This window comes from Idiotropiscis lumnitzeri, chromosome 18, assembly GCF_059441095.1.
Source record: "Idiotropiscis lumnitzeri isolate Australia: NSW breed Sydney's pygmy pipehorse chromosome 18, RoL_Ilum_1.0, whole genome shotgun sequence".
In the NCBI taxonomy this organism is placed as follows: domain Eukaryota; kingdom Metazoa; phylum Chordata; class Actinopteri; order Syngnathiformes; family Syngnathidae; genus Idiotropiscis; species Idiotropiscis lumnitzeri.
Window position 1 is genome coordinate 14,296,585 of NC_142408.1, and position 23,169 is coordinate 14,319,753.

At 42.9% G+C, this 23,169-nt stretch overlaps 2 protein-coding genes across 5 annotated transcripts in view; both read left to right on the top strand.

The window, feature by feature from the left end:
• Positions 1–2,336: 2,336 nt before the first annotated feature.
• On the top strand, positions 2,337–8,386 carry LOC148319634 (uncharacterized). Of its 2 annotated transcripts, none has more exons than XM_088280953.1 (3): positions 2,337–2,544; positions 4,784–4,895; positions 6,893–8,386. In XM_088280953.1, the coding sequence occupies exons 1-3, from the start codon at positions 2,458–2,460 to the stop codon at positions 8,062–8,064; spliced, it is 1,371 nt and encodes a 456-aa protein (XP_088137079.1). In that variant the 5' UTR covers positions 2,337–2,457; the 3' UTR covers positions 8,065–8,386. The 2 variants fall into 2 exon arrangements, with proteins under 2 accessions (XP_088137079.1, XP_088137080.1); XM_088280954.1 differs by having other exon boundaries at positions 6,896–8,386.
• Positions 7,082–23,169, top strand: part of megf10 (multiple EGF-like-domains 10) — an 89,996-nt gene continuing 73,908 nt past the window's right edge. For 2 of the 3 annotated variants that reach the window (XM_088280950.1, XM_088280952.1), the window contains exon 1: positions 21,346–21,550. The gene's annotated coding sequence lies outside the window, so the exon portion shown is untranslated. Of the gene's footprint in view, positions 7,100–20,892; positions 21,011–21,345; positions 21,551–23,169 lie in introns of those variants that run through there. The other variant, XM_088280951.1, reaches the window with a different exon arrangement.

Here is a 23,169-nt window from a genome sequence, read left to right on the forward strand (position 1 = left end):
AAATAAGTAGAGCAAAATTACAATGACAAAACGGCTATTTGGCTGCATAATCATTGGGTTGAAATTAATCTACAGTTCATTGTGTTGAAATTCCAATGTAAACGAGATACTGCCCAGGGTGACAAAAGGCTTGACCAGTATTTAGGTGTGGAGCACTTGAGGTGATAGTAGCAGACTGAATGGCACCAGAAGGCCACTCCAAAGAACAACCACATCTGCTCTCACCAAAGGGGGCTTCGGGGGCAAAGTCGAAGACTAGTAGAATGAGAATGCATATGCAACAAGGTAAAATTAGATATTCATGTCCTGTGTGGCCATTCCCTATAAGAAGGGAAGGCCGGAGAGAGGGGACACCTTTTCCCTTTTTCTTTTTGGGGAGACTTCTTTTGACATTAGCATATGACGAGAATAAAATCTCTTTCGAACCAAAATGGCTGTGTCAGAGAAGCTTTTTTCCATCACCAATTCTGCCATGCTCGGCGACCCGTCCGGAGGGAAGCTGGGCCAGACTCACACATCAACAACAAAATATACCACAATGGAAAGGCATTGCGCAATAAAAATGTCAACATATGGTTATGGAATAGGTCTTTTGGAGGGAAGAGTCTGATTATTAATTATTAATTAGACCACAATAAAGTGAAAAAAAAACTTGATTGTGTAAAACTAAAGTAAGGAACTACAATTAACTATTTAAGAAAAAAAAGAGAATGTATTTATTCTCAAGGAAGATTGAATGCAGTGAAACAGCATTAAGAAGAAAAATAAGACAGCCTCGAGTTTTACAATGTCCTGGAAACAAAAGTTTGTGATTGTCCCTGAATGCAAAATTCCTCTACGCCCCCCCCCCCCGCCCTCCCCCCTTTTACTCCCTGATAAGAGATACAACTTGGTTAAAACGAAACATGCGAGGTTAGAGGCCATTTAAAAACGAAAAACATTTAATGTTCTGCACTTCATTTTTTATGTACTAAGGTAACCCAATGAGAGAAATGACATTTTGAAATAGAAATGACATAGGAAAAAGGTGAATAACCACGTGTTGAGAAGACTTTGATATACTGTAAAACAGGAATTTGAGGCTGCAGATAATCAATCCATCTTAAAGGTTACTGACTCATTGGTTGAGGGAAAATGAGTCATATTAGAGTTAGTTACATGCGAATACTCGTTAAATTATAGTTGAGGTGTCCATGGTGATTAGAAGTGAATGATAAATAGAAGACATGCCTCCATGCTAAAGATTGTGAGGTCCTTGACACCAGATGGTTGTGGAATTTTCAGCCGTTAGGGGAGAATCAATGAGATAGTCTGGAAAATAAATTGGCTTTTGGGTCAGTCTGCAGAGTGACCTCAGGTTGAGAAGTACATGGGAAGATGATGATTCACACAGGGAGGTGAAGATTTATTTGACAGCATTTGTGTAATCTTAAAACAAAAAGAGCCTTTTTCTGCATCGAGCCTATTCTTATCAGGTCGTTCACAAAGAATCCTCTTGTACAAGAAACGAAAGGCTCTTTCTTCAAAAGCAGGTGGCCACAATAAACAACAGGGACGCAAATATTTCAAAAGTAAATAAAACATTAAACATTGAATACTAAATTATTCCTAAAACAGTTCAATGAATCTTGAAATAAATAGTGAATTACCATAGTTTAATGACTACTAAAATGAATCATGAAATATTTAAGTACTTAAATAAACACTGAAATCATTTCTTAACACTCTAACCTTGAAAAAACAAAACAGTGAAATATTTCAATTTAAAATTCTAAACCACATGCTGAGTTAATTCCATGAATAAAAACTATAGAAACCTTTACCAATTGTTGAACTAATTGAAGAGTCCTAATTTTGAGAGATAAAAAATACTTAATCCAATTTTAAGTATTTAAGTAACTCAATAAATTCTTGAAATAGTTGCACACATATTTAAATGTACAAATACGTTCATCAAGTTTCAAGATTGAAATAAAAAAGTATTTAAAAAGTATTGTTATTGTTACATATTAAAATAATTGAATAAATATTGTAGTATTAAATAGGATAGTTTAAATTAAATTACATGAACATCGAAATTAATGCTGAAAGAGGTTAAAAAAAAGGTTTTCTAACGTCTATAGCAGGCATCACCAAATGGCGGACCGCGGTCCGGATCCAGACCGACAGATGGTTCGAAACTGACCCATGACCAATCCATGATGAATTTTTCTCAAGGCTCATTCGCAAACGTTGACGCTGCAATTCTAGTTAATGCGGAAAAGGCGTCACTGATTTGAGCCAATCAAATCTTTTGTTACGATCAGCTGCCAATTGCGCAGCAGACCGGAAGAGAGTCCTGCTGACGGTATGCCGTGCTAAAAAGTTAGCAAGGTCGATGCGTGTTGTTTTAAATGAATGGACGGAGAAATTTAGTTGCGTTCTGGCTGCAGCAGATTCAAAACCAGTGTGCATCATATGCTCCGAAACCGTCGCAACATTGCGAAGCGCCACTACGAAACAAAGCACCGCCCTTTTGTGCAAAGTTATCCGCTGAAGTTTGAGGTGAGCGCACGCAAAAACATCGAACTTCGAGTGCAGTATAACAGAAATTTACATTTTCGTTTACAGCCCAGCGGCATGCAAACGAATGTTCACTAAAAGTATCATTGGTTTTGGGGAAACATAAAAAAACATTCAGCGATGGGGAAGTTGTGAAGGAGTGCTTAAACGCGGTTGCACAAACATTATTTAAACGAAATAACAAAGCCCAGATGTGTCAAATAATATGCCAAATCCCAATGGCCCTGACTCCGTTCCAACCCAGATTTAAGTCAGTGGCAGGGCAGTCACAAACTCATTTTTCTCATTAAGAGAAGTTAAAAAATATTCAAAAGAAAAGGTGGTGTCAAAGCTCATTTTCATGAGGACAGCCATTTTTATTGATTGTGTACTGAACATGTTGACCTGTTTTCCTTGAATGATTAGGCTTTACGTTTTTTTTAGGCTGATGACTCTTTGATTTAAGAAAAAAAGGTAAAAGGTGTTAACTCAATGCTTAGCATTTGATATATTTCTGCAGGAGATATTTTACTGTTTTTTTCTGGAAGTGGCACCCTTAAGTTCCTGGAGACACATTTTCATGAATGTGAAATAAACGCCTTACATTTGTTTGACTGGCAAAGGTGTTTAATGGGAACATTGCTAAATATTTCGTATATAAGTACGCTCTGTTGAAAATGACTAAATATTGAAAATATATAAAAATGTGAACATAGGCTAGACATTAAGGGAAGTTGGACTTTGGTTCGGACCTTTTAATTGGAAAATAATTTAGTCGTGGACCTCTGTGACTTTTAATTGAATACCTCTGGTCTATAGTGTGGTCAAGGTAACAATGATTTGCAGTACAAATCGCGACATCAGTCGGTGAGTCGATGACAGGGCTCCAAACAGCCAACAGCCAATCATATCGTAGCTGGTAAGTAGGTGTCCAGTTCATCCGATTTAGTGCGAAACAGACTGCATTTTTTCCTCGTCTGACAAACAGAAGCAGAGATCACGGGCGGATTTGTTGGGATTGTCATTTGAAAATGTGTGCAAGAACGACACCGAAGTACGAAGCGGAGCTTTGTGAAATAAAAGAAGAAAACGAACCACATCTTCAACTGCTGGGCGAAGTTTGCAATAAGTCTCGTATTGTGCCACCCAATGCAGGTTTGAAGACGTCTTACTCTCATTTGCTTTGTAAAGACCGACTTTCTATCGTTAAAAATGCGTGGGGGAAAATGCGTAAAAAATGTAACTGAATATTTAACACATGGCATTTTCTGGGCTTTTTATCTTGCTCAAGCAATTCCGTATGGAAGAATTCAACCTGACTCTAAAAAAAATGTGTGACTCTAAAAATCAATGATGGTTGATCAATTTAAGTTTTAAATATTAAATTGGAAAAAAATCAAGTACGCATTGGTCTTATTTATTTATGAACTTTGTACTGGCGTAGTCGGGTGATCGTGTGATTCTGCGTACGGGTGCGCAGTTTTACCTCATCCAAACATTTAAAATACTGCAGCGACTTTGAATAGTTCACGGGTTCTGTGTTTTCCTCTTTTCTGGGGGAGTCTTTGAAGGCAGCGGGCGAGCGACTGGAGTGAACATTATGTTGTTGTTGTTTTTGTATCGGCGTGGTTGTGGCCAACAGCAGCTGTTTTTGGCTTAATAAAAAAAGGAGTTTGCTGAAGGATAGAGATTGGCCTGATTTAATCCACAACGCAACAATACATTTAATACATCCATCCAGGCAGGGGGGCAACTACTTTCTGGGGGGTATGCATAGTCTTTCTCTCTCTCCCTTTCTTTTTCGGTTTTGCGGCCCCATCTTTAGCATCATCAGACATTTGAATTGTGTGTCTGTGTGTGCGTGCGGGCCGGGGGGGGGGTGATTGGTGACATTCACGGAGCAGAGGGGCGCCTATCAGTGCCGTGCCATTATTAGTATTAGTGATTCGATCAAACCAGACCCGTGAATAAACCGCCGTTTAATCCATAAAATGCCCACTCCAAAATTATATATGCCGCATACGTATTTTTTGCGGGGGTGGAGTTTTTAGGGGGGGGGGTGTTCTTCAGGGGTGCTGGAGCCTGTCACAGCTATCTTCGGGCAGTAGGCGGGGGACACCCTGAACTGGTTGCCAGCCAATCGCAGGGCACACAGAGACGAACAACCATCCGCGCTCACACCCATACCTAGGGGCAATTTAAAGTGTTCATTCGACCTGCCATGCATGTTTTTGGAATATAGGAGGAAACCGGAGTACCCGGAGGAAACCCTCGCAGGCACGGGGAGAACATGCAAACTCCACACAGGAAGGCCGGAGCCGGAATCGAACCCACGACAGCCGCTGTCTCTCACTGTGAGGCCATTTGATCAATTTATTTTCCACAATAGTCAAGGTGTTTTCAATTTTCAATTTTCTCCTGAACAATAGAAAGTTGTGTCGCGACAAATCAGACCCTTTTTTTTGTTTTTGAGACAACAAATATCACTTTTATACAGTCTGAATAATTTGACCCCTGAGGAACCCCGCGAGTAATCTGTAGTTGACTGGATTTAATATTATTAAAGCTCACACCTTGACATCTATTTTCTAAATACCTTTTCATCCATTCATATGCTACACCTCTTATGCCATATCTCATTAATTTATTTAGTAATATACTATGATCTATAATGTTCAAAGCTTTTTTTTCCAGATCTATGGAAATGCCCACAGTAAACGCTTTACTGTCTGTGCTAGTGGCTATTTCTTCCACAAATTCCATTTGAGAAGCCATATTGATGTTCATTTAAAAGTGCATGTTTTTGGATTAAGATATCAAGTCTATTTGAAAATAGCTTTTCTAAAAATTTTCAGAACTGTTGCAATAATGATATTGGTCTAGAATTGGTGAATCGTTTTTATAAATTGGGATGACTTTTGCCATTTTCATTTTGGATGGAAAGATAGCAGATTTGAATGACAGATTGCATATTTAAGTAAAAGGTTTCACTACATGTTCAATAATAGTTTTTACTGATGGCATATCAATAGTATAACAATCAGCAGACTTTGTTTTGAATGATTTTACAATATTTAATACCTCATTCGCATTTACAGCACAAAGAAACATAGTGGAGGAGTTGTTTTTCCTATATTTATCTGTTTCAAAGGTATTCTTTTGTTTAGGAATTTCTTTTGCTTGGTTGCTGCGGATATTGACAAAATATGTATTACATTTGTTTGCTATTGCTACTGTTGTTTTCAATAACTATATTTATGTCTTTTATCAAATATTCTGGATAGTCATTGGGGAACAATTGGTAACTTTCCATATTTCTTGTGTGTTGTTTTTATTTTGCTCTAAGAATGTATAATAACGATCTCCCTTACCTATTCTTATTATATTTACAAATTTGTTTTTATAAGTTTTATACTTATTTTGGGCATCTTTTGTTCTCAGTTTGATGAATGTTTTATATAAATTTTTTTTCTTTTTACATGCGTTCTCTATACCTTTCGTCATCCAGGGCTTATCTAAGCCTTCATAGGTCCTAGTTATTTTAATCAATGGAAAATATTTACTTTGTAAGGAGATTAATGTGATGTTAAAATCAACACACATTTTTTGTGTTTTTTTTTTTTTTTGTCATTTGTGCGACTAAGCATGTCCATTAGTTCTTTGTTGAATATGTCATGGCATGATCATGTAAAAAATAGTGACTATGATGCCAGGGGCCGCTTTAATTCTATAAGCTTAACAGATCACAATGGAACTGAAAAACATGCACTCTGAAACTATCTCTAAATGCAAAAAGAAATACTTGTCAGCATATTCCTATTCTATCAATGCCTTTATTTTACTCAATGGTTATGGAACAATGCCCATCAATTAATGCTGGCAGGTTTACGCAGACTGCAGTTGTTATTCATGCGCCAGTGAAGTTGTTTTACGATACGAAAACTGTGTTTTGGTTTTTGATGAACGTGAGTTAGCTGACTAATGTCTCTGTAAGTCACAGTTGACGCTACAATATGTTAGGGTACTCCAACAGGTGTTCCAATAGACGCACGCAATCGCCTGTGTGTGCTAACTACAGCTAGCTTCCTGAAACGACTGTGCCTATGTCAGGAATGAAATCGGGCATCGGCCGCAACACTTTTCCTTTTTAAAAGCTTGTTTATCACCGCTGTGCTGCTATGAAAGGGTGAGGGTTACATCGTATTACGTAATTTTGTGGAATGTCCCCATGGTCCGGTCCAAATCCGGGTCGCACGCATTGCTCTGTGTGCAGCAGGCACAAGTCAAGGTTGCACTGTAGAAACAATACAAGACAATGTCACCAAATGTGTGTTTGTCGTTTTGTGTCCAGCAGACGTCAGTGAAAAATACCTCCGTTTTGTGAAAGAGGAGCCAGACTTGACTTGTGTCAAGAAGGAGGAGGAGGAGGAGGAGATCATCAAGTCACCACCAAACTTTGTCCCTATAAAGAGTGAAGATGAATACAAGGGTGAGAGTGAGGACAACAGAGGGGCGGAGCCTCCCAGTAGCAGCTCAAGTCAACACATGGCAGCAGAAGGTGATGCAGACCACTGGGCACCATCACAAGCACAAAATGAGGTTACATCATCACACTCTACTGATGATGACGATGATGATGAGAAAGCCAAAGGTGAAAGGGCATGTCGCACCGACTGTTGGGTATGTTCTCAGTGTGGGAAATCATTAACGTCAAAGTCGTCTTTGGCACGTCACACAAGATTACACAGTGGAGAAAAACCTTTTAACTGCTCCGTTTGCGGCAAAAACTTTTCTCAAAAGTCACATTTAACATATCACACAAGGATACACAGTGGAGAAAAACATTTTAGCTGCTCCGTTTGTGGCGAAAGCTTTTGTCAAAAGTCAAATTTAAAAGAACACACAAGAACACACACTGGAGAAAAACCTTTTTCCTGCTCCGATTGTGGCAAAAGCTTTGCTCAAAAGTCACATTTCACACGTCACACAAAAACACACACTGGGGAAAAACCTTTTAGCTGCTCCGTTTGTTGCAAAAGCTTTGCTCGAAAGTCAAATTTCAAACGTCACACAAGAACACACACTGGAGAAAAACCTTTTAGCTGCTCCGTTTGTGGCAAAAGCTTTGCTCGAAAGTCAACTTTAACATGCCACACAAGAACACACACTGGAGAAAAACCTTTTTCCTGCTCAGCTTGTGGCGAGCACTTTTCATATAAGTTGGCTTTAGCATGTCACACAAGAAAACACACCGGAGAAAAACCTTTTTCCTGCTCCGATTGTGGCGAAAGCTTTTCTCAAAAGTCAAGTTTAAAAAAACACACAAGAGCACACACTGGAGAAAAACCCTTTTCCTGCTCCGTTTGTGGCAAACGCTTTGCTCTAAAGTCACATTTCACACGTCACACAAGAACACACACTGGAGAAAAACCATTCAGTTGCAGTGTTCGCGCTAAAGGATTCTCCACTAAAGAGCAGGTTGAGAGACACCATTGTGCTGGTGAGAATAGCAGCGATCCTTGAAGCTTCAAAAAAAGAGAAAACAAAACTGAAGGAACTGCCTCTTTGGTTAAGCTGTCAATGTGACTTTGAATAAAATATGATATATTGCACTTGGCAAAGATCTTTTAAAGACACTAAGCCAATGTTATCAGTGCCAGTAGAACCATTGTGTCTGAGTGATGATGATTTTTTTGTGTGTTTACATCAAACATGTAAAATGAAATTTATTGTCTTTGCCTAGAACAACAATTGTTAACATTATGCTTTTCCGGTTGTCTTTTTAATGGATACATAATGGAAAAAGAGTGAGATGAAACTGTGCTTCTGAACTGTGCTACCACACACTCTAGGACACCACCAGAAGTAACCAAGGTCGTAAACATTACACGTAACTTTGAAAACACTGTTAGAATGGACTAAGCCCACTCTCTGCCAATCAGAAGGAAGGAGCATGGTCTTGAAAAACTGTATATTTTTTTTTTACATTGCGTACTAATGTACATGTTCTTTGAATATTGATAGTAGATTGTCAATAAAATATCCATTAACAAAGCTAAATTGATAAAAAAATATTCTTTTGAGAACGATTATTGTGAGGATCTCGAAACTCAGTACTGTTGTGCAAATATTGATGAGATGATATATTTACGATAGTTTTTTATTTTTACTTTATTAACATGAACAAACCAAACAGTTATTAATACGTACATAATATAGAAAAGACAAAAAGAGCCAGAGGGATTTTAAACTAACATTTTATATAAATAGCAAAGCAACAGTTTTAATATGTTTACTATACGTTTTTTTATGTTTACAATACGTTTGACGTCTACCTCTTCGTCGTGATGACGTCAGCCATTTCCTTGTTTCAGCCTGAGAGCGTCTGCTAAATTGCTAATGTAGCCGTCGTCTTATTTTATGTTTAAATACGTAATGGTTGCAATACAACATTTCTGTTCATAGCTGCTGGCTCTCCGCCCAAACACGGTTCGAGTCAGACTTCTGTTAAAAGTCGAGCATACATCGAAGCAATTCATTTTAGCGATTAGCACGCTTAGCGCCTCCTTGCTCGCCTCCTCGTGTAGAGCGCTACTTGTTTGCAGAGTCGTTTATTTGCCATCACGTGGCTTGTTGCTGCTGCTGTGCACGGACTTACATATAGTTCAAATAAAGCCCGTTCTGCTGCGGCGCAAGATAGCTTGGCGCAGAGCATTTAAGTAGCGGCAAAAGAAATCCCTTCCGGGACAACGAGTGACAGGGCGATGCTTTTTTTTAATCAGTACTGCGTGACAGGGCGACGCTTTTTTTAATCAGTACTGCGTGACCTACTGCGTGAACTAGGGGCACAAACAGCTTTGACGAGCTCAAAGTCGCGTTGTCTAAGATCGCCTTTTTCGGTCCCAAAATGATGCATCGTTCAGCCGTACTACGGTGGGGGAAAAAAAGCTTGTTCCACAGGGTCCCTTGCGCCCGCCTTAGCATCACCCACTATTTGAGAATCACTGTCTTAACTTAATCTAACGTTCACCAACATACATCCATGGAGAAAAAAAAAGAGACCAAGTGTTTTCTTTAATTTCTTGTTCATTTTAATGTCTGGTGCCATGAAATGTGTATCAAGTGACGAACTGACACAAAGGAAGATAAAGATGTCCTTTAATAGTCCCACAATGGGGAAATTTTAGGTGTTACAGCAGCAAAGAGAAAGATCACACAGATGCGGCGGCGTAATGTAGCCGTTTATGTATAACATTAGCAGCAGACATTCAAAAAAACAAATGCAAATATACACAGTATAAACGTATATACACAGATCCCCAAGTATATACACACTTACATCCCACAACATATACAAGTGTAAGGAAACACTCCTAATGCCTGTCCATGGTACAGAGGGGAAATAAATAAAAACGCTGCAATGATAAAAAATACTGAATGATTGAAAATACTGCAATGATAAAAATAATACTGCAATGAGAAAAGTACTCTAATGGTAAGAGTACTGAAATGATCAAATATACTGCAATGATAAAAGTACTGTATTAGTGAAAGTACTGCAATGAAAGAAATACTGCAGTGATAAAAGTACAGTAATAGAAGTACTGTAATGGTAAACAAAATACAAAATACAGCATTGGTCACTGTTTAAGTACAGCATTGGATAAAGCACAGTACTAGTGTGTATTGCATTCTAGGACTGCACAATTGCACTAATGTCCGCGCGTTTGTAGGCCCGACCTAATGTTCTTGTTAAAAAGTATGACAGCAGCCAGTAGGAAGGAGCGGCGAAATCTCTCTTTCGTACAGCGAGGGTGTAACAGTCTATCACTGAAGGAGCTGTGGAGTGTTCTAAGAGCGTCATTGAGTGGGTGGGCTGGGTTGTCCAGCATTGATGACAGTTTTGCCGTCATCCTCTTGCCCCCCTCTGAGTCCACCGAGTACAGGGAGCAGCCCAGGACAGAGCTCGCCCTCCTCACTAGTTTGTCCAGTCTCTTTTTGTCCCGGCCCGAGATGCCTCCGGCCCAGGAGACCACTCCATAGAAAATGACCAGTGAAACCACAGAGTCTTATAAGTTCCTGAGGAGCGTCCCTCGAATGCCAAAGGACCTCAGCCTCCTGAGTAGGAAGAGTCTGCTCTGACCCATCCTATAGAGAGCGTCTGTGTTGTCACTCCAGTCCAGTTTATTGTTCAGATGAACACCCAGGTACTTGTATGTTGAGACCCTCTCATTGTCTGTTCCCTGCACATTCACTGGTGCAGGTGGAGAGTGCTGACGCTTGCAGAAATCCACCACCAGCTCTTTGGATTTCCCAGCGTTGATTTGTAGGCGGTTCTGCTGACACCAGTCCACAAAACACTGCGTAACCCCTCTGTACTCTCGACCGTCTCCGTCAGTGATGAGGCCAACAATCGCAGAGTCATCAGAGAACTTCTGCAGGTAACAGGTGGAGGAATTGCATTTGTAGTCCGCGGTGTAGAGGGTGAACAGGAAGGGAGCCAGAACAGTTCCCTGCGGCGCTCCCGTGCTGCAGAGGAGCACGTCAGACACACAGTCCTGTGTTCTCACGTACTGTAGCCGGTTTGTGAGGTAGTCGTGGATCCATGTGATAAGGTGGTGGGCCACTCCCGCCTGCCCAATAGGGTGGGCTGGATGGTGTTGAAAGCACTGGAGAAATCAAAGAACATGATCCTCACCGTGCCCCCCGCCTTCTCCAAGTGGGAGAGTGAAGTGTGGAGCAGGTAGATGATGGCATCATCCACATTGATGCCAGGCTGGTGTGCGAACTGGAGTGGGTCCATTGAGGAGCTGACCAGGGGGCGCAGATGGACGAGGACCAATCTCTCCAGGGTCTTCATCAGATGAGACGTCAGCACCACTGGTCTGAAGTTGTTGAGCTCCTTTGGATGGGGGGTCTTTGGAACCGGAACCAGGCAGGATGTTTTGCACAGCTGGGGGACTATGCCCAGCTTCAGGCTCAGGTTGAACATGTACTGGACGATTCCACACAGCTGGTCTGCGCAGGATTTGAGGAGATAATCCCATCTGCCTTCCTCGCCTTCATCTTCCTCAGCTGGTTCTTCACCTGAGATGTTGTGAGGAACAAGGCTGAGCAGGAGGAAGTGGTGGTTGTCTGATGTGGCTGGGAACTGGAGCCTGTGGAGAGAGAGAGGGGAGAGAAGAGAGAGGGGGGGGGGAGGGTCTCGTTTGCAGTGGCAAGAGGGGTTGGTGGGGACTGCAGCAGGGGAGACTGAGCGGGGGCAGGCATTTGATCAAACCTATACAACAATAGGTTAAAATCATTTGCCCACTGAAGGCCCCCCCCTTTCTGGTTCTTACCTGGTTGTCCGTGGCCTGAGATGGTCTTCAGGCCCCTCCAGACATCCCTGGCATTGTTCCGCTGCAGTTGTTCCTCCATCCGCTTCCTGTAGGACTTTTTCCCCTCTCTGATCCTCCTCAGCTGACGTTGCACTCTCTTCAGCTCCTCCTTGTCGCCTGACACAAAAGCCCTCTTTTTCTCCTTCACGGCAGCTTTTATGTCCGCTTTAATGCCTAAAAACACATTACAGTGCCATAACTATGTAAGAACTTGTGAAGTCATGTTGGTTGTCAATCCAGAAAAGCGTTCGGAAAATGTCTCAATTGGCTCTTAAACTCAACTCTTAACACTAGAACAGGCCTGGCCAACCCGCGGCTCCCGAGCTCTTTGGCTAGTTTCATGCGACTCTTCAGGAGCTTTCACAGGATAGCGTCAAAAATGCTTGGCTGACGCTGCCATTCATTCCCCCTGCGGCTAGACTCTAGCGGCTAGATGGCACGCTGACGAGGTAATCCTCTTCGAGTGACGTCAAACGCACGACGAGAGAATGTCTGGCGCGACTTCGTTTACCTTGTAAACTATTGCTGGATGGGTTGGCTCTCAAAATGGCAGGGGGAAAATGCACAGTTAAACGAAAATATGAAGAACAACACAGGACATTTTTGACAGAGTGGAAGACTTTATATATTTTTTTGTTGGACGTAATGGCAAGCCGGTCTGTCTTATATGTCACGCAGCTTTAGCGCATTTCAAAGCTTCCAATTTACAGCGTCACTTCATGTCACTCCATCCTAACTTCCAACAGGAATTTCCAAAAGGGACTGACCTTCGCAAGCACATGTTGGTCGCCATGAAAAGTCAGGCAAAAAAGCAGATGCAATTCTTCAAAAAGTTCACGAAACACTTGAGTGTCGGAGATGGTAACGCTTGCGTCGTACTAACTGTACTTTCATCAAAATCTGATGTGGCATTTCAAAATAAAATGCCAAAGAAATCTCAAAATTTGACCATTACACCCAAATTTGAAAACTCATTAAAAATTTAGTTTTTGTTATCCCGCACCCAGACTCGTGCTGGGGCATACTAGGCCAACCCAGGTATCCAACCAAAGTACTTTGAATGGAATCTGATGTGCCCCAGCACTGGTCTGGTTGCGGGATAACTTAATTATTATTATTATTTTTTAAACTAGTTGTAATGTCAGCCATTGATGCACAGTCAACATTAATTTCCCTTTTTATCTCAATTCGGAAAATTTCTTGGTGCAATTCTGAGACAATTTGCATCCCCCCAGGGTGAACAGAGAAATGTAATAACATTATTTTAAATCCAAACCACTGACGTGCATACATGAGTTTGTGAGTTTTTTTTAAGGTGGCCAACAGCAAGCGCTTTCGGCACATTACCGTAATGCACCGTGATGCACAGGATTAAAAAATAACAGTGGCGGCTAGCTTGACTTCGTCTTTGCGAGTGGAGGCTGGCCTACCTGCAGTGTGATGAGCGTGAGGTTCTATGCGTGCTTCAAACTATAGTAGAACAACTGAGTGTGCGTCCTCAGTCGCACAACTGAAATTGTAAGGAAATGGGAATAGTGTGTGGTCCTGTATGTAGATTTAAGTGTCGTGTAAATAAAGGAAGGTGTGTGTAGAAATGTCATGTGGGTGTGTGGTGCGCGCCAGCGTTCCCATGAGCGCTGAGAGGTTGAAAGCATTGCAATTGCTCAAGCGCGACGCTTAGAGGGTGTAGTGTATTTTTATATCCACTTTTATGAACATTTTAGTAATTCTCTTTAAATAACTATGAGGGAATTGGAGACTAAAGAAGTGACCTGCCTTTGTATTGAAATTCCAATGTAAACGAGATACTGCCCAGGAGGACAAAAGGCTTGACCAGTATCTAGGTGTGGAGCACTCGAGGTGATAGTAGCAGTCAGGATGGCACCAGAAGGCCACTTCAAAGAGCAACCACATCTGCTCTCACCGTAGACGGCTTCGGGGCAAAATCAAAGACTAGTACAATGAGAATGCATATGCAACAAAGTAAAATTAGATATTCATGTCCTGTGTGGCCATTCCCTATAAGAAGGGAAGGCCGGGGAGAGGGGACACCTTTCCCTTTTTCTATTTGGGGAGACTTCTTTTGACATCAGCATGTGATGAGAATAAAATCTCTTTCTAACCAAAATGGCTATATCAGAGAAGTTTTTTCCATCACCAATTCTGCCATGCTCGGCGACCTGTCCGGAGGGAAGCTGAGCCAGACCCACACATCAACAACAAAATATACCACAAGGGAACATTGGTCATGTCACAATGTGAAGTAATGTGACGGTCACATTGGAATTGGAGATGCTCATGCGATCGGATAGTTACGGTGCCTAGTAACTGTAAAACAAAATAACAAACTTTAAAACACTTTTACATTACGTTTAACATATTAACATTTCAGAAAACTAATTAACAAAAGCCGGAACAAATTAACATTCAAAAACCCAAAGAAATATTTCAGAAAACCTATTAACAAAAGACGAAACAAATTGACTTTTAAAAAAACTAATTAACAAAAGCCGAAACAAATTAACACATAGATACAAATTAACAAAAGCAAGAGAAATTGAACATTTCAGGAAGCAAATTGGCAAAAGACAAAACAAATTAACATTCCAGAAATCAAATTAACAAAAACTGAAACAAATTAACATTTAGAAAAGGAATTTACAAAAGCTGAAATAAATTAACATTTTAGAAAACAAATCTGAAACACATTTCCAAAAGCCTTAGCAAAACACAATGAATACAAACTGGAAAGGCAATGTACCAGATCACGGTTTGACAGAAATAGACCGGAAGTGATAGCGCGATTGACCACAACATTAAAAGAGTTGTCTAAAGAGTCAAAATATTGTTTTGTGGCAACACATTTGAGAGAACATCTGTAACACCTCCACTTGCGCTCACGTTGTTATCTTGACCACACTAAATGTTGGGAAAAACTTGCATATGAACATAGTTCCCAAATATGAGCTTGGCAAATATATTCAACTTAACTTTTGTTGATGGTTTTGTGAAAACATCAGCTACCATGTGGTCGGTTGGACAGTTATCATTATTATCATCTCAGATGTCATTAACAGTTGACCTAATAAAGTGATACTTTATGTCGACATGTTTGCACCTTTACCTTTTTTACATGGTTTTTTGCCAGTGCTATGTTGCCTTGATTGTCCTCAAAAACAATAGGTCGCTCTTATTGATATTTGTCAATATGGCCCAAAAACTGTACTATGTTACAAACACTCTTGCACAGTGGCGGCTAGAACCATATACTCCGCCTCACATGGGGACAATGCAATGGTAGGTTGTTTCTTGGTCTTACATGAAAAAATAGGACTGTTTTTGTTTCAGCTAAGCAACAGTAACCTGTTGTGCTTCGTCTGTCACTTGTGTCAGCTGCCCAATCAGCATCACTGTATGCTTGTAATCCAAGTTTGTCATCACATTTAGTGAAGCAAAGTTCCTTGCCAATTGTACCCTTAAGTACCTTTTACTGTAGACCATCGTTCTTCTGTTGGCGTCGCGAAATATTGCACAAACAACAAAACTCAAATCAGGTCGTGTGCTTGTAGTTAAATAAATTAAACTGCTCACATTTGTCATGTTGTTCAAAATCAATACCTAGGTAGTGTTTCAGTTTACCCAAGTCTTTCATCTTGAATTTTGATGTTGTGGCGGACATTAGGACCATGCCTCTCACCCAGCAGGCATCCCGTTTGGGGGCGTATTCATGTTAATGTTTGTTGGCGCGAATTTGTGATTGTGCGTTATTCTGTTGTTGGCAGTCTTGGAATAAAGACGTGTTCACAGTCAGTCGTGTGTGCTCATTTCAACTGCCACATTGGTGACCCCGACGCTGAGTATGTTTCAAGTCGTAGATGAAGAGGTGTCTTCCTCGGCCATGCCGCCCCAACTCCCTCATCTTGCAGCCGTCACCGCTACCGTGAGGCTACCGGAGTTCTGGCAGAGCGATCCGGCTTCGTGGTTCCAGCATGTGGAAGCGCTTTTCCACCTTCGTGGAATCACCTCCGATGACCCGAAGTACTACATGGTCGTGGCGTCCCTCGACCAACTGACTACACGTCGTGTTATGCAGCTATTGCGAGCACCTCCACATGGCGGGAAATACGACGCGCTCAAACAGCTTCTGCTGAGGAGGTTCTGTTTGTCGGACTCAGAGAGGGCATATAGGCTCCTTTCCCTGCCCGGTTTGGGCGATGGCACGGCGGTGGATCTCATGGACAATATGCTGTCGCTCTTGGGTTCGGATGAGGGCGGTTTTATTTTCCCGCACATTTTCCTGCGACAGCTACCATCTCCGGTGCGCGCAGTGTTGGCTAACTCCGCTTGTCTGGCGACCGGCGATCATCGAGGTTTGGCTGAGGAAGCGGATCGAGTTCTGCTGGCTACGAGACGGTTCGCCGTGCAAAGTGTGGCGGCCGATTCCACCCTTGGGACGACACCAGACGTGGATCCGTCAACGGTGGCCGCAGTGGTCGTTCGAAAGCGTCGTGGGAAGGTTCTCTGCTTCTTCCATCAGCGGTTTGGCGCCAGGGCTCGGCGTTGTGTTCCCCCCTGCACCTACGAAGCTCCGGGAAACTCCAACGCCGGCGTTCAGTAGTGGCTGTGGGCGCCGGCAAAGAGAGCGAGCTGCTTTTCCTTACAGACTCGTCCTCTGGAAGACGTTTCCTGGTGGACTACGGGTCGCAAGTCAGCCTGCTTACACCCTCCGCCGTGGACAAGGCGGGCGGCGTTTGCGGACCACCCCTGTGTGCGGCTAACGGCTCGCCCATCATCAGCTTTGGTTCCAGGTCGGTGACTCTGTGCTTCCATGGACGTGATTTCCAGTGGAACTTTCTTGTTGCCGCTATCACGGTTCCCATTATCGGCGCGGATTTTCTGTGTGCACATGGACTGCTCGTTGATGTCGCAAACCGCCGTTTGATTGACGCTGTTTCTTTTGCTACTTTTCCGTGTGAGGCTGGGGGACTCGGGCCATTAACGCATGCGAATTATTTGGCATCGGGTGACATTTATCAGCGCCTGCTGACAGACTTTCCCTCCCTAACGACTCCAGCCTTTTCCACCGCATGCACTAAACACGGGGTGGAGCATTTCATACCCACGGTCGGCCCGCCTGTTTTTGCTCGCGCGCGTCGCCTTGACGCGGCCAAATTAGCGATAGCAAAAGGGGAGTTTGCTACAATGGAGCGTTTGGGGATTGTGAGGCGTTCTAACAGTCCGTGGGCCTCGCCTTTACACATGGTGCCTAAAAGGGATGGTTCCTGGCGGCCTTGTGGTGATTTTCGTCGCCTTAACAATGTGACTACGCATGACCGTTACCCCATTCCACACATTAAAGACTTTTCCACCCGTTTGGCGGGCACCACCATTTTTTCAAAAGTGGACTTGGTCCGTGGTTACCACCAGGTGCCTGTGCAGGCGGAAGATGTGCCCAAAACCGCGGTGATAACCCCGTTCGGTCTTTTTGAATTCTTGCGCATGCCTTTTGGACTGAAGGGGGCAGCACAGACTTTTCAAAGATTGATGGACTCTGTGTTGCGCAACCTCGACTTTGTGTCTGTTTATCTTGACGATATTCTGGTGGCCAGTCCTTCACCAGAGGAACATCTGTCACACTTAACAGAGGTTTTCAAGCGTCTTGATTCGCATGGTCTGATCGTTAACCCTGCGAAATGTCAATTTGGTCTGGCTGAGATTGATTTCTTAGGCCACCGGATTTCAGCACAGGGCGCGGTCCCCTTGCCCGCCAAGGTGAAGGCAGTGGTGGATTTCCCCCGCCCGGCCTCAATTAAGGCGCTGCAGGAGTTTTTGGGCATGGTTAATTTTTATAACCGGTTTCTCCCGCGTGCGGCCCACCTCCTGCATCCTCTTTACAATGCCTTGAAAAATAAGAAAGCTAATGATACTGTCGAGTGGTCTGCACGGCGGGAACAGGCTTTTCGACAAACTAAGGACGCCCTGGCGAGTGCGACTCTCCTGGTCCACCCGATTGCGACTGCGCAAGTTGCCTTAACTACAGATGCTTCTGATATAGCTGTTGGGGCAGTGGTTGAGCAGCTCGTGGCAAATGTGTGGCAGCCTCTTGCGTTTTTCAGTCGTAAGCTGCGGGATAACGAACGCAAGTATAGTGTTTTCGACCGAGAGTTGTTGGCTTTGTACCTTGCGACGCGCCACTTTCGCTTCCTTCTTGAAGGACGCCGTTTCACGGCTTACGTGGATCATAAGCCACTTACGTTTGCGATGTCAAAGGTTACTGAACCATGGTCGGCCCGTCAGCAGCGGCACTTGGCGGCCGTTTCAGAGTTTACGACGGACGTTCGGCACGTGGCCGGTAAGTGTAACCCTGTGGCTGATTGTTTATCGCGCGCGATCGTGTGTCCAGTCCAGCTCGGGGTTGATTTTTCGGAAATGGCTGCCGACCAGTCCGTTGATCCTGACATCCGCAACCTCAAGGCAGTGAGTACGGCTCTTAAGCTTGAGGAGGTGGTGTTGCGGGGCGGTCGCACTGCTCTCCTCTGCGATGTGTCCACGGGCCGCCCTCGTCCTGTAGTTCCGTTGGAATGGCGTCGCCGGATTTTTGATTCGATCCACTCCCTGTCACACCCTGGCGTCCGTGCATCGGTCAAGCTGGTTGGGGCAAAGTTTGTCTGGCCCGGGCTTCGTAAGGACGTCAGGATGTGGGCAGCGGCCTGTGTAGCATGTCAGCGTGCCAAAGTCCACCGACACACCAGGTCGAGCCTTGAACCTTTTCCGATTCCGGCCAGGAGGTTCGACCATGTGCATGTGGACTTGGTAGGTCCCCTTCCCCCTTCGCAAGGTTTTACTCACCTACTCACTATGGTGGACCGGACGACTAGGTGGCCAGAGGCGGTTCCTCTGTCCTCCACGACCTCGGTGGATATAGCCCGTGCGTTTCTGTCGTCCTGGGTCGCGCGTTTCGGCACGCCGTCCGATATCACCTCGGACAGGGGCCCCCAGTTTGTATCTGAGCTCTGGTCAGCCTTGGCAGTATCGTTGGGTGTGCGCGTGCACCGCACTACTGCCTACCATCCGCAGGCTAACGGTTTGTGCGAACGTTTTCACCGGTCACTTAAAGCTGCGCTGCGAGCTGCGTTATCGGACGGTAACTGGGTCGACCGTCTGCCATGGATTTTGCTCGGCTTACGTTCAGCGCCGAAGGAGGATCTTAACGCCGCTCCTGCTGAGTTGGTGCTCGGTCAGCCGCTTCGCGTACCTGGTGAATTTCTGCCAGACGGTTTGGACGCTCCGCCCTTTTCCTTTTTGTCGGGGGGGCCCCTGAGCCCTGCACCGGTTCACCACTGTGTTCCCAAGGTATTCGTGCCGTCCGCGCTTATGTCAGCCCGTTTTGTTTTTGTGCGCCACGATGCCCACCGCTCGCCCTTGCAGCCACCGTATGACGGCCCGTTTAGGGTGCTGGAGCGCGGCGATAAGAGTTTTGTGCTTGATATGGGTGGGCGAAGGGAGTGCGTCTCGGTAGATAGGCTAAAACCAGCTCATTTGGTTGCAGGCGATGTGCTGTTGCCGACCCACGTCCCTCGCCGCGGTCGCCCTCCAAAGTCCACGCCCTCACTTCCGCGCGACGACGTTGTGTGTCGTGCTCCCGCTCCTGTCTCGCCTGACCCCCCTGCCCACCGGGTTTCAACTGCACCACTAAAGGATGGCCTGCGTAGTCGTTGTGGCAGGCCGGTGAAGCCCCCTGTGAGGTTTTCGTTCTGAGCGACCTTCTGGGTGTTCGGGGGGGGGGGCTGTGTGGCGGACATTAGGACCATGCCTCTCACCCAGCAGGCATCCCGTTTGGGGGCGTATTCATGTTAATGTTTGTTGGCGCGAATTTGTGATTGTGCGTTATTCTGTTGTTGGCAGTCTTGGAATAAAGACGTGTTCACAGTCAGTCGTGTGTGCTCATTTCAACTGCCACAATGTCATCATTTCTTTCACCTTCATCAATACTTTTATATTGCTTGCAACAATCAAGTCATCAGACCATATTTTTCTGATCACTTTCTCACTGAAGGATCGCTTCAAGCCGTGAAAGTATAAAAGCGTTCTGCCCAATAGTTTGGATTTATTGACATCAAACGTGAGCTCATGTGATCACCTCCGCAAAATCAGACATACCGTGCCAATCGATTCTCCACTTACACAGGCTGAAGCGGACAAGAGCAAGAATGTGCACACAAACACCGACTGGTTATATTTCGGACATTTAACTACGCTAAAGTTGTATCAACTCTCAAGAGGGAGATGGCGACTGACAGCGGGCAGCCTGCAGGCCGGCATGGGTCTTTATCCATGTGTGTGTTTCTGTGAGTTTTTTTTAATTGTGTTCTTAGAATCCACTTTATTTTTTGTAGAGCAGTTTTTAGTTGTTAGTCCTTTTTTGACGGCTGCTTCGCCTATCCACTTTCGTTATTATTTCCTGTGTTGGGCAGATCTTATTTTTTTCCTTTCTGGTGTTTTTCATCTTACTCACATCTTCCCCTGGTTAAATAAAATGTTTGATTGATCTGACCGACTGACTCTGCTATTTTGGGGGGGCTTCATCTAAAAAAGTCATAGATCTGCAACTTTATAAAACGGTAAATTGAGAAAACAAAGAGCTCATATCATAGTAATGATGATGATGGAAGGCAACTGAGACAAAATACACTACAATAATGTGTTAGTATTGAGAAGGTCATGTGTCACATAAAGCATGGTACACTTAAACGTTCAATCGACATGACGGGACTGATATTGGCGCTAGTAAACTAAGATGAAATGGGCTGAGGTGAATCGAATAATTGTTAAGGAAAATGTGGTGTACTGTATTGTTGACGTAAACATATACGTTCCAACTTTGTACAGTATTATTTTAATTTTTTTTAGCTTGTCAAAAACAACAATAGATAGATAAATAAATACATACGGTATACTTGTGTGTTTTCAGGAGTTGTAATAAACGAGTCTACCAAAAGGTGGCAGAAGAGCTAACAAGACCAAGAAGGCTATTTTGTCCTTGGTAGACAGCTGACGATGCAAAATGTTACACCAATAAAGAACTTTTGGTTTGTATGATCGTTATATTTGCCGGATTCCATCATTCACGCCAAAATGAAATGATAGTTTGTTTTAGATGCTGGATTAAGGAGGTGGTGCGTATAGTTTTGTAGTCACACAGCAACATTTTCTATTAGAAAAAAATATACCAAGTTTTAAACTGTAGGTGACATTTGAACACTGTTTTTTGAACCCTGTAATAACAACTTTTTTTTGTTTGTAATTCCAAGCATAGTGGCACCTTGTCGCAGATTATCTTTATTCTCTCAGCAGGAGACAGTCTCAGTGGTTAAGAAACTAGTGACGTCACATCAACAGAACGCAAGTGTTTGGGTGCAGGAAACGTCCTCCGAATACTCCAGAGACGCTTAGTTTTCGCATCCGAAGGAGTACTTTGAAGTCGCATCTTTAATGACCCCATCTTTTATTTTCAGGCGCTTAAGAGAAACACCAAAAGGATTTGTTATTATTTCTTAGAGGACACCACCAGCGGCATTAAAAGACGGACTCATGAGGCAGGACAGGATCGATATTCTTTCGTAAAAAAGGTAATTTTATTTGTTTATATCTGGATTTCTTTGATACTCATTCCCAAATACACAGCCACTCAGGTTTGTAATTGCTTTATCTTAGTTTCAAATGTTTCATGTCATACGGTTTATTGTGATTCTTCCATAAAACATAGTCATTGTTTTACAGAGAAAAATGTAAAACATTGTCATATACCATATGAACTACTTACTGTACATCTCCGTTCAGTTTATTTTAGTTGGCTAGAACAATACAATAGAATACTATACATCAGTCGACGAAAAACAAATTTAAGTACTCAATTACCCAGGCCAGTCTGTTTTCATTTTGACCCCAAAACGCTTTAATATATATTAGGAAAAATATGCGTTGACCCTGCCTTTTATCAGATTAAAATGTCTCTTGCTCTTGCGTACAGTACACAGAAACTTGATGAATAGTTGTGTTAATATTTGTCAACACCGAATGGTGGTAATCATTATGGTTTGCCTTTTTTCCCATTCTGTAACAGGTTTTGTTCTGATTGGCATGGCCAAAATTGGCGCATAATCGTAAGAAAACCAGTGGCGTCCCCAGCCCCAGGTGGGGTGCTCTAATATATTCTTGTCACCTTCGTTTTATGCTTCAATACTGACGTTATGTCGAAATTCTAACTTGCTATGGTTAAATCTTTCTGTAACTAACCCAAATTTGAATGCAGAAGCCCTCAATATTTATGACACATTGTTTGGACTTAAACTGGTTGGATTTGTGCATTCAGTGAAATACATAATGAGCTATAAAGAGTTTTCACTTTGAAAACAAAATCCGTTTGCAGAGTCATTTAAGCACATGACATTTCTGTTGATTGTGTGTATCTGGAAAGCCTAAGTTTTAATTAGCAGGAAAGATAGTTGTGGATGAGGAACTAAATGCAACAAAAGGACAAACAAGGTGCACACCATTATCAAAAATACTAAATTAACAGATGTAAAAAAAAAAAAAAAAAAGGTTCAAATTAACTAAAAAAAACTTCAGGAAAAATACTTGACTTGGCTAAAATTGACTCAACATGACAGAGACCAAAAACATCAAATAATTAATTGACAAGGACAGAACGAAACCACGAACCTTAAGTATAAAAGCAAGTGATAAGACAATGAGATAAACCCGGACAAGACACAAGTGCTGGGAACATGGGAGCTGAGGGACAATGGAAGTGACCGTGATAAGACAGCTGTAGACAAAAAGGGACACAAGGAAAACATGCTGGAACTAAAATCTTTCAAAACCCAAATCAACAAAAGCCAGATTATGACATTTGAGTTTTGCAACCTTGGATAATGAAGGCAATGTTTTGAGAACATGATTTACAATAAATGTATATTATGTATGATGGAGGTGCACAGGTCAACAGGTGGTTGAATTAGACTTTAAAATGTTCAGATTTTCAATAATAAAAAAAAAGATAAATGTATTGCTTGGAAGACATTATGAGCTTTGTGTAATAATTGTAACAAATTGAGAAGGGAAAATGACTCAGGAATTGAGTCTTCACAGAGAGCTGTTATGTGAATACAGAAGTTATGAGTAGCATGAAAACATACTGTGGATTAGAGGTGATCGACGACTAATCAATGATCAAATTTCTCATTGA

Excerpts from the sequence above, each read along its gene's own strand:
- LOC148319634 (XM_088280953.1), top strand. The coding sequence starts at position 2,458 with ATGCTCCGAAACCGTCGCAACATTGCGAAGCGCCACTACGAAACAAAG. Across the intron at positions 2,545-4,783 it reads GTTATCCGCTGAAGTTTGAG|GAGGAAACCGGAGTACCCGG; the intron begins GTGAGCGCACGC and ends TTTGGAATATAG. Across the intron at positions 4,896-6,892 it reads GACAGCCGCTGTCTCTCACT|CAGACGTCAGTGAAAAATAC; the intron begins GTGAGGCCATTT and ends TTTTGTGTCCAG.